This window comes from Fistularia commersonii, chromosome 1 (genome assembly GCF_037954325.1).
Source record: "Fistularia commersonii isolate RoL2024-O1a breed Wild chromosome 1, RoL_Fcom_v1.0, whole genome shotgun sequence".
Classification (NCBI taxonomy): Eukaryota; Metazoa; Chordata; class Actinopteri; order Syngnathiformes; family Fistulariidae; genus Fistularia; species Fistularia commersonii.
The window spans coordinates 29,337,138-29,350,399 of record NC_141284.1 but is presented as its reverse complement, the minus strand read 5'-3'; the positions used below and the strand labels follow the sequence as shown (position 1 = coordinate 29,350,399).

Genomic DNA, 13,262 nt, shown 5'->3' with positions numbered 1-13,262 from the left:
TGGGCCTGAATTTCGAGCTCCAGAGATCCGCAGTCGGACTCGGGTTAACTCCAAGAAAACTATACATTGGAATGTCGACGCATAAGGAGAGCTTTGTTTCTGAATATGTGCGTGGTGTTGTGGCCCTCTTACAATCTCTTGGAGAATTTTAATGATCACAAACCCGACGCTCCCCAAAAATGTTTACACATAAGCCTCAAGACGGTGCTAGTTCTTAGCTGTGTTTTGCCTGATTTACATTCATATTTCTCAACAGGGACTTTCATCACTGGCTCCAGCAGTTAAACCACAGACTGTGTGCTAAGACAAGAGCAGGGACCTTCTGCTGTTTACCTCTTGTACAAAGGAAATAATCTTGGTGAGATAGAAGTGTGTGTCTCTTGGTAGCAGTGCTCTCCACTTGTGTGTCCACCTCCCGTGGAAACCATTGCAGATGATTTCTTCTCACCCCTTCATTATTCAGAGCTTTGTAGCAGCAGTTATGTAAAGCCTGGCTGCATGTGATGGCTGCAAGTCTAGCGAGCTGAGCTCCAACCTCACTTACACATTTTCACTCTGTCTTTGTCCGGCATTTCAAAGTCTGGCCACGATCCTCTAAGCCATACTTTAGTCCGTGCAACAACAGTTGCGTTGCGCGTTTTCCGCTTCGAGGCCGACGCAACGACCTGCGATCGGACATCCGCTGTGTTCAAAAGGCTCTTTCGTAAATCACGAAATAATCGAACCAAACGTGTGTTTTAATGGGTCTGCCTCCGCCTTGCAGTACAGCTTTAATTATTGTTTGGGTGATTGCTGCGACTTGTTTGCCATGCGCTTGAGGCCGCGCTGAATTATTTAGTATCTCTCTAGTCTTACAACACGTGCGCTCCGACTGACAGCTAACGGGGTAAAACTGTAATACGGCATGTGTTTAACCAAAGCTGTTACGGCTCCCTTTACTTTCAAATCGGTTGTAAATCATCCACAGCTGCCGTCTGATTGGCTGTAAAATAATACTGAAAAATGCTAAATCACCACCAATCAATGTGCATTTTCCTGGAAGATCAGGAAGAAAAATACAAATGTCAACAATCAATGACATTACAAAAATCTGCAACACACTGACTAAAAATAAGTGGGGTTTGAACTAAACATCACTGAGAAATGACAAATAAAGGGGACAAAGATGACCTCAAAAATCAGAGGATTAAACAAAAAACACACCACATAGTCACAATCTGTACAAAAGAAAAGTCAGTAAGTATTGATCAATAAAGAAATGGCCTTAAAAACAGCAGGGATGGGCTAAAAACCTGTGTTTTAGAAGGAACGCGACATTTCTCTTCTGACGAGAAAGACTTGCAGCTGAGAAATCCAGAAACAGTGGTGCTGATGTCATGGCTCCTGCTGACAGGGAAGCAGCCTGACAAACAGGAAGTCTACAGCCAGTCCGGCGTCTGCCGCTCGCACAAATGCCCCGTGACCCAATTACCTGCCTGACATGCATCGTCGTGCACCCCATGAAGGGTCCGTCGGGTCTGAACCCCGACACGGCCGCGGCCACGTCAAGCCCAGAGGGGCGTCCGTGGCGAACAAAGACGCGACGGTTCAGACAGGGTTGGTGCGGCGGTGCGATGGATTAGTAACCCCGGCGTTACGCATGGAGCGGGGGATCGACGGGGACCCGACCGCGACCGGGATGAATCGGACCCGACGGCGTACAAGTGAAACGCAGGCAATCCGGCTCACTCATTCACGTACGTGGGTAAACACCTTACGCACCAGCACGCTCGCAAACGCACACGCCCACGCGCACACTCACCCGGGTATACGTGCTCCTCCTAGTCTGGGACATGTTTTTTGGCTGTCGAGACAACCCCCCCCCGCCCCCCCGCTCCCACCCAGACCCAGATCCGAGCGACTCGAGGAGCGTGTTATCGGGACGGCCGGGAAGGGGGTGGAGGAGACGGATGCGCGGTGATGCCGCCGTAGAGTCTCCTCACAGAATCACACCATCCCCTCTGATTCCTTGCGAAACTCCCCCCTTCCCTCCTCCTCTTTGGCCTGTGACGGGCGTGAGGGGTGGGGGCGCCGGCTCCGTCGGGAAGTTTCCGAGGGGGTAGACGATGCCGATCCACCCCTGGGGATGAATGGAGCGCGGGGGAAAAACGGCACGACGAAGAGAAGGGGGTAAAAGTGGACGCATCAGCTGAGTGGCAGCAAGGCGCTGCGCTAGTGTCTGCGATGGTTTGTGCAGGAGGAAGGCAGGACCACACCGACACACCGCTGGGTCCTAAAGCCTGCGCGCTCCCACGCTAAAATACTCACAGTTAGTCATTATTCCAACATTCCCCTGATTTGACAGCTGTAGAACAGAGCGAGGCAAAGCCAAGACAATAAATAACACGATATATATCGAGAGACTAGTTGGACGCCATCCGGAAATCGAACCGCGAATAACTACCGACTGATTCTACTTCTATTCCGAAGCAAGTGGCGTCTTTAAAATACAGGGGACCTGACGAGGCTTCACTTACATGACCTCGTTTAAATCATTTACATAATTAAAACCTGAAAATGAATTCTTTGTCGCTGTCGTAAAAACGTCCGGTTCATTTTTCCTCTGCACGGCTGCTGTCCGGAGCGCACAGACTGACTTGGACGGATCAGAGGGAGTTTATAAAACGGTCGGCCTTCAAAAGAGTGACGAGGCCCATCCAAAGTAACACGGCGACGCGACGGATTTTCAACGCACAGACGGAAAAGGCAAAGGTGAAACTAAGAAATCTTGAGTGAGCGATAGGTGAAGCGACAACATGCCAGAAAAATATCTTGTGAACCGCATCGGTTTATACCGGGAAAAGCTTCGTCACCTCCGGGTTTGAAATCAGTGAACACAAAATCAAAATGATCCTAAAATCAGATGAGCGATCAGACGCAGCCTCCACGCTGGTGGACACGGGCGACAATTCAGAGCTGCTTCGTTGTTTTTATCTCATTACCATTTTCATATTCTTTACCATTTGATTTGGAATGAGTCTGTTTGCAGAACTTCTACGTGATCACCAGGCAGTTTCTTGAGACCACAACCTTTTTCCCCGTAGCCGTGGCATGGAAAGCAATACTGAGTACCTTATACCATTATCTAGTTGAAAATATAAACTCCTCTCTACTCTTAAATGAGCCATGGGGTTTCAGAAGCACAGATGGGCAGAGCAACGGGTAAAAGAGGCCGGCTTTAACGCCGACATTAACATTCAAAGGCTTGAATTGGAAGTCCGTCACACTTTCCTCCGAAAGGACTTGGCTTGGCTTCCGCCGCCGGCAGCCGGAGGCCGGGACACGTCCTGCCTCAGAATGAGAAGTGCCGAGCGGGTTCACTGCAAACCCAGGGGTGAACCGGTTCAACTCCAGTTTGATGATGCTTCACTATTCGCCTCGGAGCACAAAGAGCCAGGTGACGAGCGGCGAGCGGGCTGAGCGCGCGGCAGAGCCGGGATTAACGGCCTTTTATCAACCAACTGAAACGTTTGGTCATCTTTCTGCAGCCGAAGCAAAAGCTGCGGAGTTTCTGACTTTGAAAGTTTCCGAGTTTTCAGACTTTGAATGGGGCTCCATTCAAAGTGTGTCAAAGGGTGTTGTTATGGCGGGAGTCGTGGACGGCTGGGCCTTCAGTGGGATGTCTGGGGAAAACATTCTGGAAACCTCTAGGTATTTATGGACACTTTTCAGTTGTTTCTTGTATATTTTGATCATTTGTTGATTATTTTTGAGTGATTTTCTTTTTAAAAGTTTTGCTGCAATTTCTCTATAGTACATTTCCTGGAGGATATTTCTAGTAATTAATTACTTGAATTCTTTTTAGGTCATAATTTGCTGAGATTACAGATGTTCTTAGGAAAGGATAAATATGATAAAGGCTTCAGGCAAAGTCTTTCATGAAGCTGCTTTGAGACAACTTGTTTTGTCCGTGGCTTGTTGATTTTCAACATCTTTCACATGAAAGTAGACATTTGATGGGACTTCCTAAAAAACGACAAGTCATTTCATGAAAACGATCGATTACTTTTCAAGAAAAGTCTATTTTGCTATTTTCATTAGTTGGGTTTTGGTGATTTGTTGCTCATTTTCAAAGTTGTTGCTTCGTTTCTGTTCATGTACAGTTTGACCTTTTCAGTTGACTTCTCAGTCTAATAATAACGATAATTGATAATCACTGATTCACCCTAATATCTGGGGGAAAAACATGCATGTACAGTAAAATGTCCATAAAAATCTACTATTGTTCGATAATATCAAAAAAAAAAAGAATCCTGGAAAAGCTAAATCATTTGACGTGTAAAACTAGAGTTACAATATATACCTCTGCAGTCTCTTTGCACCCATTTATGCAAATGAGGAGGACCGAACCAACAGGAGGGAGGGGAGGAGACGGGACCTTCCACGGCCCAAAAAGGAAGAACGAGGAGAAAAAGAACAAATTGTAGAGGGTTGGGGAGGGGGCACTCCACCGCTATTCACAGACTCTGCCAGCGAGCGCAGGACAAGGACGAACCGAAGAGACAGACGGTCACCGGATCAGCGGGATACTGATGTAACACAGGGCGGACCGGCCGGGCGCCGGGACCGGAGCCGTGGACCCACATCTCATTCATCTGATTCATCTGATTCATCTGACCGACACCCCATCCAGATTCCAGGACGCCGTCTGGGAATCTGGATGACACAACCGTGGCCGGGACCCGTCAAGGTAAAATCATCCTTTTCACGCGCTCGGGGAGTTTGCGGCACCATTAGCTCAGGGCCTCATTTCAGCCTTACAAACAAGTGAATCATCAATTTATCTCTTCAGTCTCTTCTTCTCCTCGAGATCTCTGTACTCAGTATAAAGTGTTCAATTTATTAAAGATCGCCAAAGAGACAAACAGCCCATGCTCAAGGATACCAAGGTTACCCATTTAGCCTAAAATGAAATAGAAAAAAAAAAAAACAATCGCCTGCTGCATTCTTTGATCCCTTCTTGCTGTTTTCCAGGTTATATCAGACTCATATAGAATGTTATAACAAAATCATTTTCAGATTTTCGGGCCTTTTTTCGAGCTATCTCCTGCTGACCTTGTGAACATTTCTTGCTGATTTTTAGGTTAGATTAGGCTGAATGATTGTTGTGATATGACCATATATTGACTTTTTGGTGCAGCTGAACCACGGATTTTCTCCATATTGTTAAAAAGGCGGTCGGCACCTTCTTATTCCGAATAAGAAGGAGGTCCCCGGTTGGATTCCAACGGGAGTCTTTCTGCACGAGTCGCCTCCGCTTTCCTCTCGCAGACCAAACACACACAGTAGGTTAATGGGAGCAAACTGAAGGGAAGCGACACGGCTGACGTTTTCAAATTGATCTATAGTTTAGATCTAACTGGCAAACAGACAGAGGCTTTTTTCCACATTCAAGCGACTCCACATGAATTCTCATTAGCTTTGACACGCAGCTGTATTTGTCATTGTGGAGTTTGAAATAATCCACTCGATCAGGAGATTCTCGATCATCACGTGCATCCTCATGATATTCGAACATGTCACGGACAATCCACATGAAACAGGTCATCTGTGAGCGTGGAAAAGGCTCACTTGGACTCAGCGCTTCCCTGCAGTGAGTGTCCATGAGTTGCAGCTCTGCGGCCTCCTTCCAGGGACATTAAAACCATTCTTCATATGACAGCAAGCGTGTATCATGTGTAATTTTGCATCCAATACTCCAGAGTACATTTCACCGTTCACACTGCTCGCCCAAAATCCGTGTGTTTGAGTTGGATCGAGATATTTGGTGCCATCTAGTGTGTTAAACAATCCAATGTAAAGCATCGTAGCGACAAATAGAGAAGGTTATTTCGCTTGAAAAGGGAACGGGCTAATGTTCGGCAGGTGCAGCTAGAAATACAAAGGGGGTCGTGGGTGTGGCAATATCCACGCATATATTTCATGAAGCAGACTGGACGATTTGGATCGATAAAATCGTGAAAAACTGTGGAATTAAGATTGTCGTTCACGGGGAATTAACCCTTGCTAATGGTCGCTTCGGGATTAGCCCTCCGGGATCCACTTTAACATCTATTACAGCTGGACAAAGCCTCTTTCATGGCAGTAACACCCATAACTCTTAATACGGGATCGTTTGGACGCTAAAATGGTTTTATTTAATATTTCAATATGATATTAATCCATTTTTGTTGTCGGCTATATCACGGTGTCACGGGACACTCCCTGACCAACTGCTAGCAACGGTAGCGGTTAGCATGCATCCCTCTGAGAAAGCCTCCAATACACACTTTATGTCAACAAAAACATCAGAAAAATACATATTTATATATAAATATATTTGTGTGTGTGTGTGTGCAGAGTTAAATCAAGTTCGCAGAAGAGGCGGCGACAGTTGTCTAATTCTTACCTTTTTTTAATCCTAATAATAAATAATATCCAGCTAACGGTTGAGCTGCGTCCATCCGCGGAGCGGCGGACACTTTCCGGCCGGCCTGTCGCGCCTGTCCCGCCTGTCCGGCCGCCCAACCCCGGCTGTCCTACCCGGGATGTCCCGGTTGTCCCGGTTGTCCTGGTTCTCCGGGCTGTCCTGCCCCGGTTGTCCTCTCCGGGTTGTCCTGTCCCGCCTGTCCGGGCTGCTGCCTGCGTGCTGCGGCTGGAAGGGAACCGGCAGCTCCAGATCCAGATCCAGATCCAGATCCAGATCCAGATCGAGAAAGCCTGGATCCAGGAATTAAATCATCCCGTGTCTTTGATAATTGAAGAGCTGTTTCTCTTTTATTTAAGTATTTTTTTTACACATTTCTGCAGAGAATACAAATTTAAAGAAGCAATGCAGAAGCAAAAAAAAAAACAGAAATATAAAAACTGATACGTTGAATAAAAGAAAAGCAAAACGAAATAGAAATGAGGAAGCTGAAGATGTATTTTTTAGATGAAGAGCAAAGTGCAGATCAGCTGTGGACACCAGAATGCTGGCCAGGTTTAAACCCAAAGACAAGAGAAAACAGGGACACTCAACTGCTTTCACTTTCAAGCTTCAAATAAATGATCCCTTAACGGGTTTGGACAAATCTCTTTTCCTGTGACAAAGTCTCTTGATTTTCTTTTCAGTATCATGAGTGCATATTTTGAAATACACGTGCTCTCATGAAATACATGAGGTGAAGGTTCCGGATGCCTTTTCCATCACTTAAAGGTTTTGAAGGCTTTGTTTCATCAAAATAAGGTGAAACTACCAGCCGCCTGGCTGTGTGGGCGACACACTCACCATGTTTGCTTGGTGTTCTTGAGTAAGAATACATTTCTTTTTTTTTAAAGGACACAACCATCATATCCGGACTGAAGTGCCTTGCCAATACGGTGACATTTCTTCATTTGTTTTTGTCCGACGACATCCAACCAAAAGACCGAAAACTACATTGCATAAAAAAACAGGGAAGAGTGCAGATCGGTCCTTTTATTCTAAGTATCCGGGAGACGTGGATGTTGTTTACAAAACCGAAATAAATGCAGTTCAATATAACCACAGAATCAGTACAACAATAGACATTTTCTACATGTTATTAACGACCAATCTGAAAACTATAAATCATCGAGCTGCTGTGTTGTGTTTGGGCATGAATCGGTCCTGAGACATTAGATGCCGTAAATAAAGATGCAGAGTTGAGTAGCTCGAAGATTTATGCGCCTCTGTTTATGCTATCATGTGCTATCTAACTTAGCATCAGAACTCTGTCAAAGCTGGTGTCATGCCTCCCATGTTCACCGCCTGACAAAATAAAATGATGAAATCAAAAAGCTGTTTTCAGATTCATTCTTGTAAAGAAAGCGTCGGAATTAGTGGCTTTTATTTTGAGCTTTGAGGATCACGGCCAACAGCCGACACACCTTGAGGCCTTTCCTCCGCAGCGCTCATGCAGCCGTGCATGTCGGTGGGAGAGAAGTGCTTCTATCTTCCAGTCACCAGAAAAATAAGTCAGACTTTCCGCGAGAGGCGTGCAGCGCGTTCCTTTCGACTGGACGCGCGCTGAGAATGCGATAAAGTCTGGACAGTCGCGACTCAGTCGCCACTCAGTCTCTTTTAGCGTCGCCATGGAAATAAAGTCTGTATTCGATCAGAGTGAAGTTCATGATTTTGGCGATGAGCTCTGGGACGACAAACTCTCTGATCCTCTGGTAGCCGACGTACTCGTACAGCTTGCGGGCGTCCGTCTGCACCACAGACGTGAACAGGACCACCGCCGCGAAACCCCTGTCGCGGGTGAATTCCGCCACCGTCCGACACAGAACCTGCCCGATGCCCATCCCGCGATGACTGCGGCGCACGGACAAGCGTTTCAGCTCCAAGCACTCGGGAGCGTTGGCGTTAGGGAGGCACGCCACCGTCCCGACAACCTGGCCTTCGCTCTCCGCCACCCAGAAACACGAGTCCTTCCGCCGCAGGTACGTCTCGACGATATTGTCCAGGTCGCCCCGGAGGCAGGTCTCGATGTAGCGGCCGAACATGTAGACGACCAGCTGGCGGGCCCCGGCCAGGAGGAGGGTGACGGCCAGGACGGGCAGCAGGAAGGACTTGGAGCTGGCCATCAGAGCGCAGAACGTGCACATGAGCGCCATCTGGCAGACGGGCTGTTTCAGGAGATGCATGAAGGACGCGGGCACGTGCTCGCTCATGCCCAACAGGAAGATCTCCTTCACCGCCTCTTCGTCATCTTCTCGGTACTTCCGGATCTGGACGCCGGCCATAGCCTGGCCCCCTTCTTCCACGGTACCGCAGGAAACGACTCGGCCCGCGATCGGCTTCTTCACTTCCTGCACGGTGGGAAGGTCGCATGGAGGTCAAGTGAGCGACACAGAACGTCCAAACACATCTCACACATAGATCTGATATCTGGATTGAATTTAGCTTGAATGAGGTGAACGTACAACAGATGACAAAGGCTCTCTTTCAAAGGAGGCAACGTCAATCCATGGGATTATAGATTTACGTTCTGACTGATGAAGACTTGATACTTTACGATCGTTTCACGCATTCAACTCCAGCTTTAGCTCATGATGTCATGACATCAGATGTCTTTTCTACTTTCTACTGTACTTTCTTCTGACAATAGAGAAAGCAACATACGTCAATGCAAGAGGACCCGTCACACAAATACAAGTTACAAAATACACATCAGTGTATGTGTGTATGCATGCACGCGCGCGCACACACACACACACACACACACACACACACACACACACACACACACACACACACACACACACACACACACACACACACACACACACACACACACACACACACACACACAGTAAATAACTGTTCTGAAACTGTTCTAAGGGCTTTGAGCCCTGATTCTCTGCTAATTTCCAGAAGAAAAAAAACCACAGTGGTAAATCAGAATTTATCCTTATTGGCAAAACTTGACAGTTTTTCTATTTCAGCAGATAACTGCTGGCTTTCTCTCTGTTTGGGTGAAAAGCCTGGGGTTCATCTTCAACAGCGACTTTTATTACTGTGTCACTTTAATAAATTTCCATCTGGACACCTTCACAACAAAAAATGTGTCTGAATATCGCAGACAAATTAGTATGATAAAAAGGAAAAAGTTAAAAAAATAATCAAGAAATGACTTGCTAAATTATATCCTTATGCAATTTTCACTGAAATGCATTAAAAATGAAGTCGTATTGTGGACAATTAACAAGTCATTTGCTAAAAAATGTCAAGAACAAACCTGGAAATCAGGAAGAGATTATGGGAAAACATTCACGAAATTACATAGACAAAATTAAGAAATGTCTTAAAACAAGTAAACCAAGTGAATATAAAAAGAATTCATGGCTTCAGGACATTTCTTGTACTGTTTTTAAGTTCCTTGTTTTAATTGTTGATCATTAGATATTTTGTAGGCATCTCCAACACAAAAAAGTTGTTTTAATATGTCTTTCTCCATGACAAAAAGTGAGCAAGTGGATTTTCAAAGACAAAAACAGAGGAAAAAAATAGACAAACGACAAATTAATAAAAACAAATCCATAGGAGACGGCTCTGAGACTGATGGAATAACGAATTGTTTTGAATCATCATTCAATTTTGTCTTGTTCTGAGAATCATATTGAACAACAGTTGATGTTGAGTCGGTGACACGTCAATCTCAGAAGGACGACACAAGGGCACGGGTGGAGAAAAGAGAATTCACTTTGCATCTAAATCTTTTACGGAATCATTCAAATAATTAGGAAAGGCAGTAACATACGCTTCCTAACGTGGGGAAATAATAAGAATTAAGTCACAAATATATATGTATTAAGAAAATAAAAACTCTGCAGACACAAAGTCAAAGACGTTCATTTGCTGTGTTTTGCCCCCTTTAATCGTGCAAAGCAACCTGACTTCTTCTTCTTCTCTCCAGGGTCTCCACAGCGAGTCCACCTTCTCCATCTCACCCTATTCTCTGGATCCTCCTCTCTCACAACGTCCATCCATCTTCTCTCTGTTCTTCCTCTGGGCTTCCTGTTCCAGCATCCGTCTACCAATATATTCTCTATCCCTCCTCTGTCCATGACCCAACCATCTCCGTCTGGCTTCTCTGACCTTCTCTCCAAAACATCTAACATGTGCCGTCCCTCTGATGGACTCCTTCCTGATCCTCTCCATCCTGGTCACTCCCAAAGAGAACCTCAACATCTTCATCTCTGCAACCTCTAGCTCTGCCTCCTGTCTTCTGGTCACAGTCAGTGTTTGTAGATCATCTGACCAGTGTCTCCTCCACCTTTCCTTTCCTTCTGGCTGATGTTCTTCTATCTCGTAGTACTCCTGACACTTTTCTCCACCCATTCCAACATACTTGAGTCTGTCTCTCCACCTCTTCTCCACAGCGTCCAGGTTCTTCTTCTCCTTGGTCTCCTCCTTCTCCTCCATGGTCTCCTTCTCCTCCTTAGCCTCCTTCTCCTCCTTGGTCTGCTTGGTCTCCTTGGTCTCCATGGTCTCCTCCTTCTCCTCCATGGTCTCCATGGTCTCCACTCGCTGCCTCTTCCACACCTGCTCTCCCTCCGCCCCGCAGCCTCCAGCCTCCGGCAGCATCCAGACCGCTATTGAGCCTCGTCATGAGGAGAACCGGCACCGGCACCGGCACCGGCACCGACACCGACATCCACACCTACCAACTGCGACAAGGGACGTCCGACCCAGCGTGTGAGCGGTACCGTGGAAAGAGACGAGCCGGAAGAAGAGCTGGACCCGCGGACACGCGTGTTCGTGGCCACGGCTAACTAGCACGGGTGCTAGCCGCTAGCTTACAAGGCGCTAAGTGTGTTCTGAAAAGAGACCGCCGGGTTAAAAAGAAATATAAAAAGGATAGATTACCTGTTAGTGTAGGTGGTGTTGAGTATTTTTAATGTAGTTTAACCTTCTGTTCGAGGAGCAAAGCTGCGCGGTGTAAATCTTCTTGTTTGGTTCGTCCGCCAATATTACTTTCCTGACCTCGACTGCGGTGCGTTCAAGTACCGCGGATACAATGCGAATACTAAACAAAAACTGTCCCGCCTTGACATTCAAACACCTTTAATACCAGAAAAAAATGATATTTATTAACTGCGACAGGATGCTGCACACACCAATCAAGATGACACTCCTAAGGTCGATTCGAAGATGCGTTTTTGCCCTCGGAATTGTAGATCTTGATAATTGATGGGGTTAAATTCGACCTTCTGGGATGAACCTGAACGCATCTTGAACCCCCGTGCTGAGAGTCCAGACCTGCGCGGTCTTTGAGCCGCGACACATCCACGCTCCGATCCTCATCCACGCCCCGATCCTCACCTGATCCACGCCCCGATCCTCCACCTGATCCACGCCCGATCCACGGGCGCTCCACGCTCAGCTCGTCGCGTCAGGCTGCTGGCGTGCCTGCAGAGCCAAATGACCCCCTGATGATTATTGCTGTTGTTGTGGTTCTTTGTCATTGAATGCACTTTGGTTGTAAGATCAAAAAGGACTGGGAAGACATGTGTATTTATTTCTTTTTTGATAATCACACACATGGAAGAAACAAATGAGAAACTATAATTTAGCACGCAAAGTCCTGCGACTGCGTTTCTTTGCAGGGCGGTTTAGAGTTGGAGGAGGATCTTTAATGGGCCTCTAACTTCACCTTCCACACACATGTTAATGTTGCACGCATTTCACTCACTCATCTCCCACACACATGTTAATGCTAAATGCATTTCACTCACTCATCTCCCACACAGATGTTAATGCTGCATGCAGTTTGTGGTTCCCATTTTAAAGACACACACATCCTCAAGTCCAGTAGTCAAGCAAGAAAACCGAAATGTGGTGTTGATGTGCTTGATCAACAGCTGCGGGCTCACACAGTGCGCACCAGAGCACGGAGATAGCCCAAACACACACATACAGGTTATTGAACAGGAAAACCAGAAAGCAGAAAGCTACGTGAAATGAAAAGGGTTTTTGAAGGGAAAACGACAACACGCCAAGTGCGTTGCAGTTGCAACAGAAATTGTAGTTCAGAAAAATGTGTCATTTGCTCCATGTTCACCTGTAGGAAATGTAGAAACGGATCTCCAATTGTGTGTCAAATTGCTAAAAAAATGCTAAAAACGAAAAAAGGTGTGGAAAATGCTCACAATTTGTTTTCAAGGCAATTTATTTGGAATAGTTTTCATTATAAAGTAAATGTTTTTCTTATTCACTCACATCCTTTGTTTGCTTTCTCAATACTTTTACCCGTTTCCTCTTTCGACCAGAGGGGGGGGGACTGATCGAATTTGCAACTGCAAAGACCAGATGATAACTTTAACACTTCTTGGGTCTGCAGGGGAAGCGGAAATTTCCAGAACTTTGAGTGTTAAACTAGTAACCCATTCGAAAGGTTCTGTCTTGATTTTATAATACCTTGATTTAGTTGTGATCTTATCTTGTCGTGATCGGTGTCACGAATGTCGGGGTTTATGTTGTTGCTTGTTTTCTGAGTGATTTTGGGGTGCAAGGAACTCTGTTTGTGTTTCCCTGGAATGGAGCGGGAGCAGAGAGTTGTGTTGCAGGCTGAGGCCAACAACACCTATTGCTTGTTGAACAGACGTTTTACCGTCCCAGGCGTGTTTCCCCGACTAAAACACTACAATATGGAGGCCCAGAGGACAAACCGTCAAGAAAAATCAGAAGGCAAAAGACCGACACGTTCAATGGAAAGATTCAACGTGTACAATATGCA

The 13,262-nt window shown here is 46.2% G+C and overlaps 2 protein-coding genes across 10 annotated transcripts in view; both read right to left on the bottom strand.

The window, feature by feature from the left end:
• Nucleotides 1–6,582, bottom strand: part of dctn1b (dynactin 1b) — a 39,788-nt gene extending 33,206 nt beyond the window's left edge. For 8 of the 9 annotated variants that reach the window (XR_015107121.1, XM_086159604.1, XM_086159614.1 and 5 more), the window contains exon 1: nucleotides 1,802–1,858. Coding sequence is in view for 7 of the 9 variants with exons in the window: in XM_086159604.1 (XP_086015730.1) it covers nucleotides 1,802–1,834 (33 nt within the window). In the remaining 2 variants the exon portion in view is untranslated. Of the gene's footprint in view, nucleotides 1–1,801; nucleotides 1,859–6,427 lie in introns of those variants that run through there. The other variant, XM_086159657.1, reaches the window with a different exon arrangement.
• A 186-nt stretch (nucleotides 6,583–6,768) lies between these two features.
• Nucleotides 6,769–11,774, bottom strand: LOC147238136 (putative N-acetyltransferase camello). The gene is made up of 2 exons (XM_086159680.1): nucleotides 11,393–11,774; nucleotides 6,769–8,832 (listed from the first exon to the last, which is right to left on the bottom strand). Exon 2 carries the CDS (start codon nucleotides 8,764–8,766, stop codon nucleotides 8,092–8,094), a length of 675 nt encoding a protein of 224 aa, XP_086015806.1. The 5' UTR covers nucleotides 8,767–8,832; nucleotides 11,393–11,774; the 3' UTR covers nucleotides 6,769–8,091.
• Nucleotides 11,775–13,262: the final 1,488 nt, after the last annotated feature.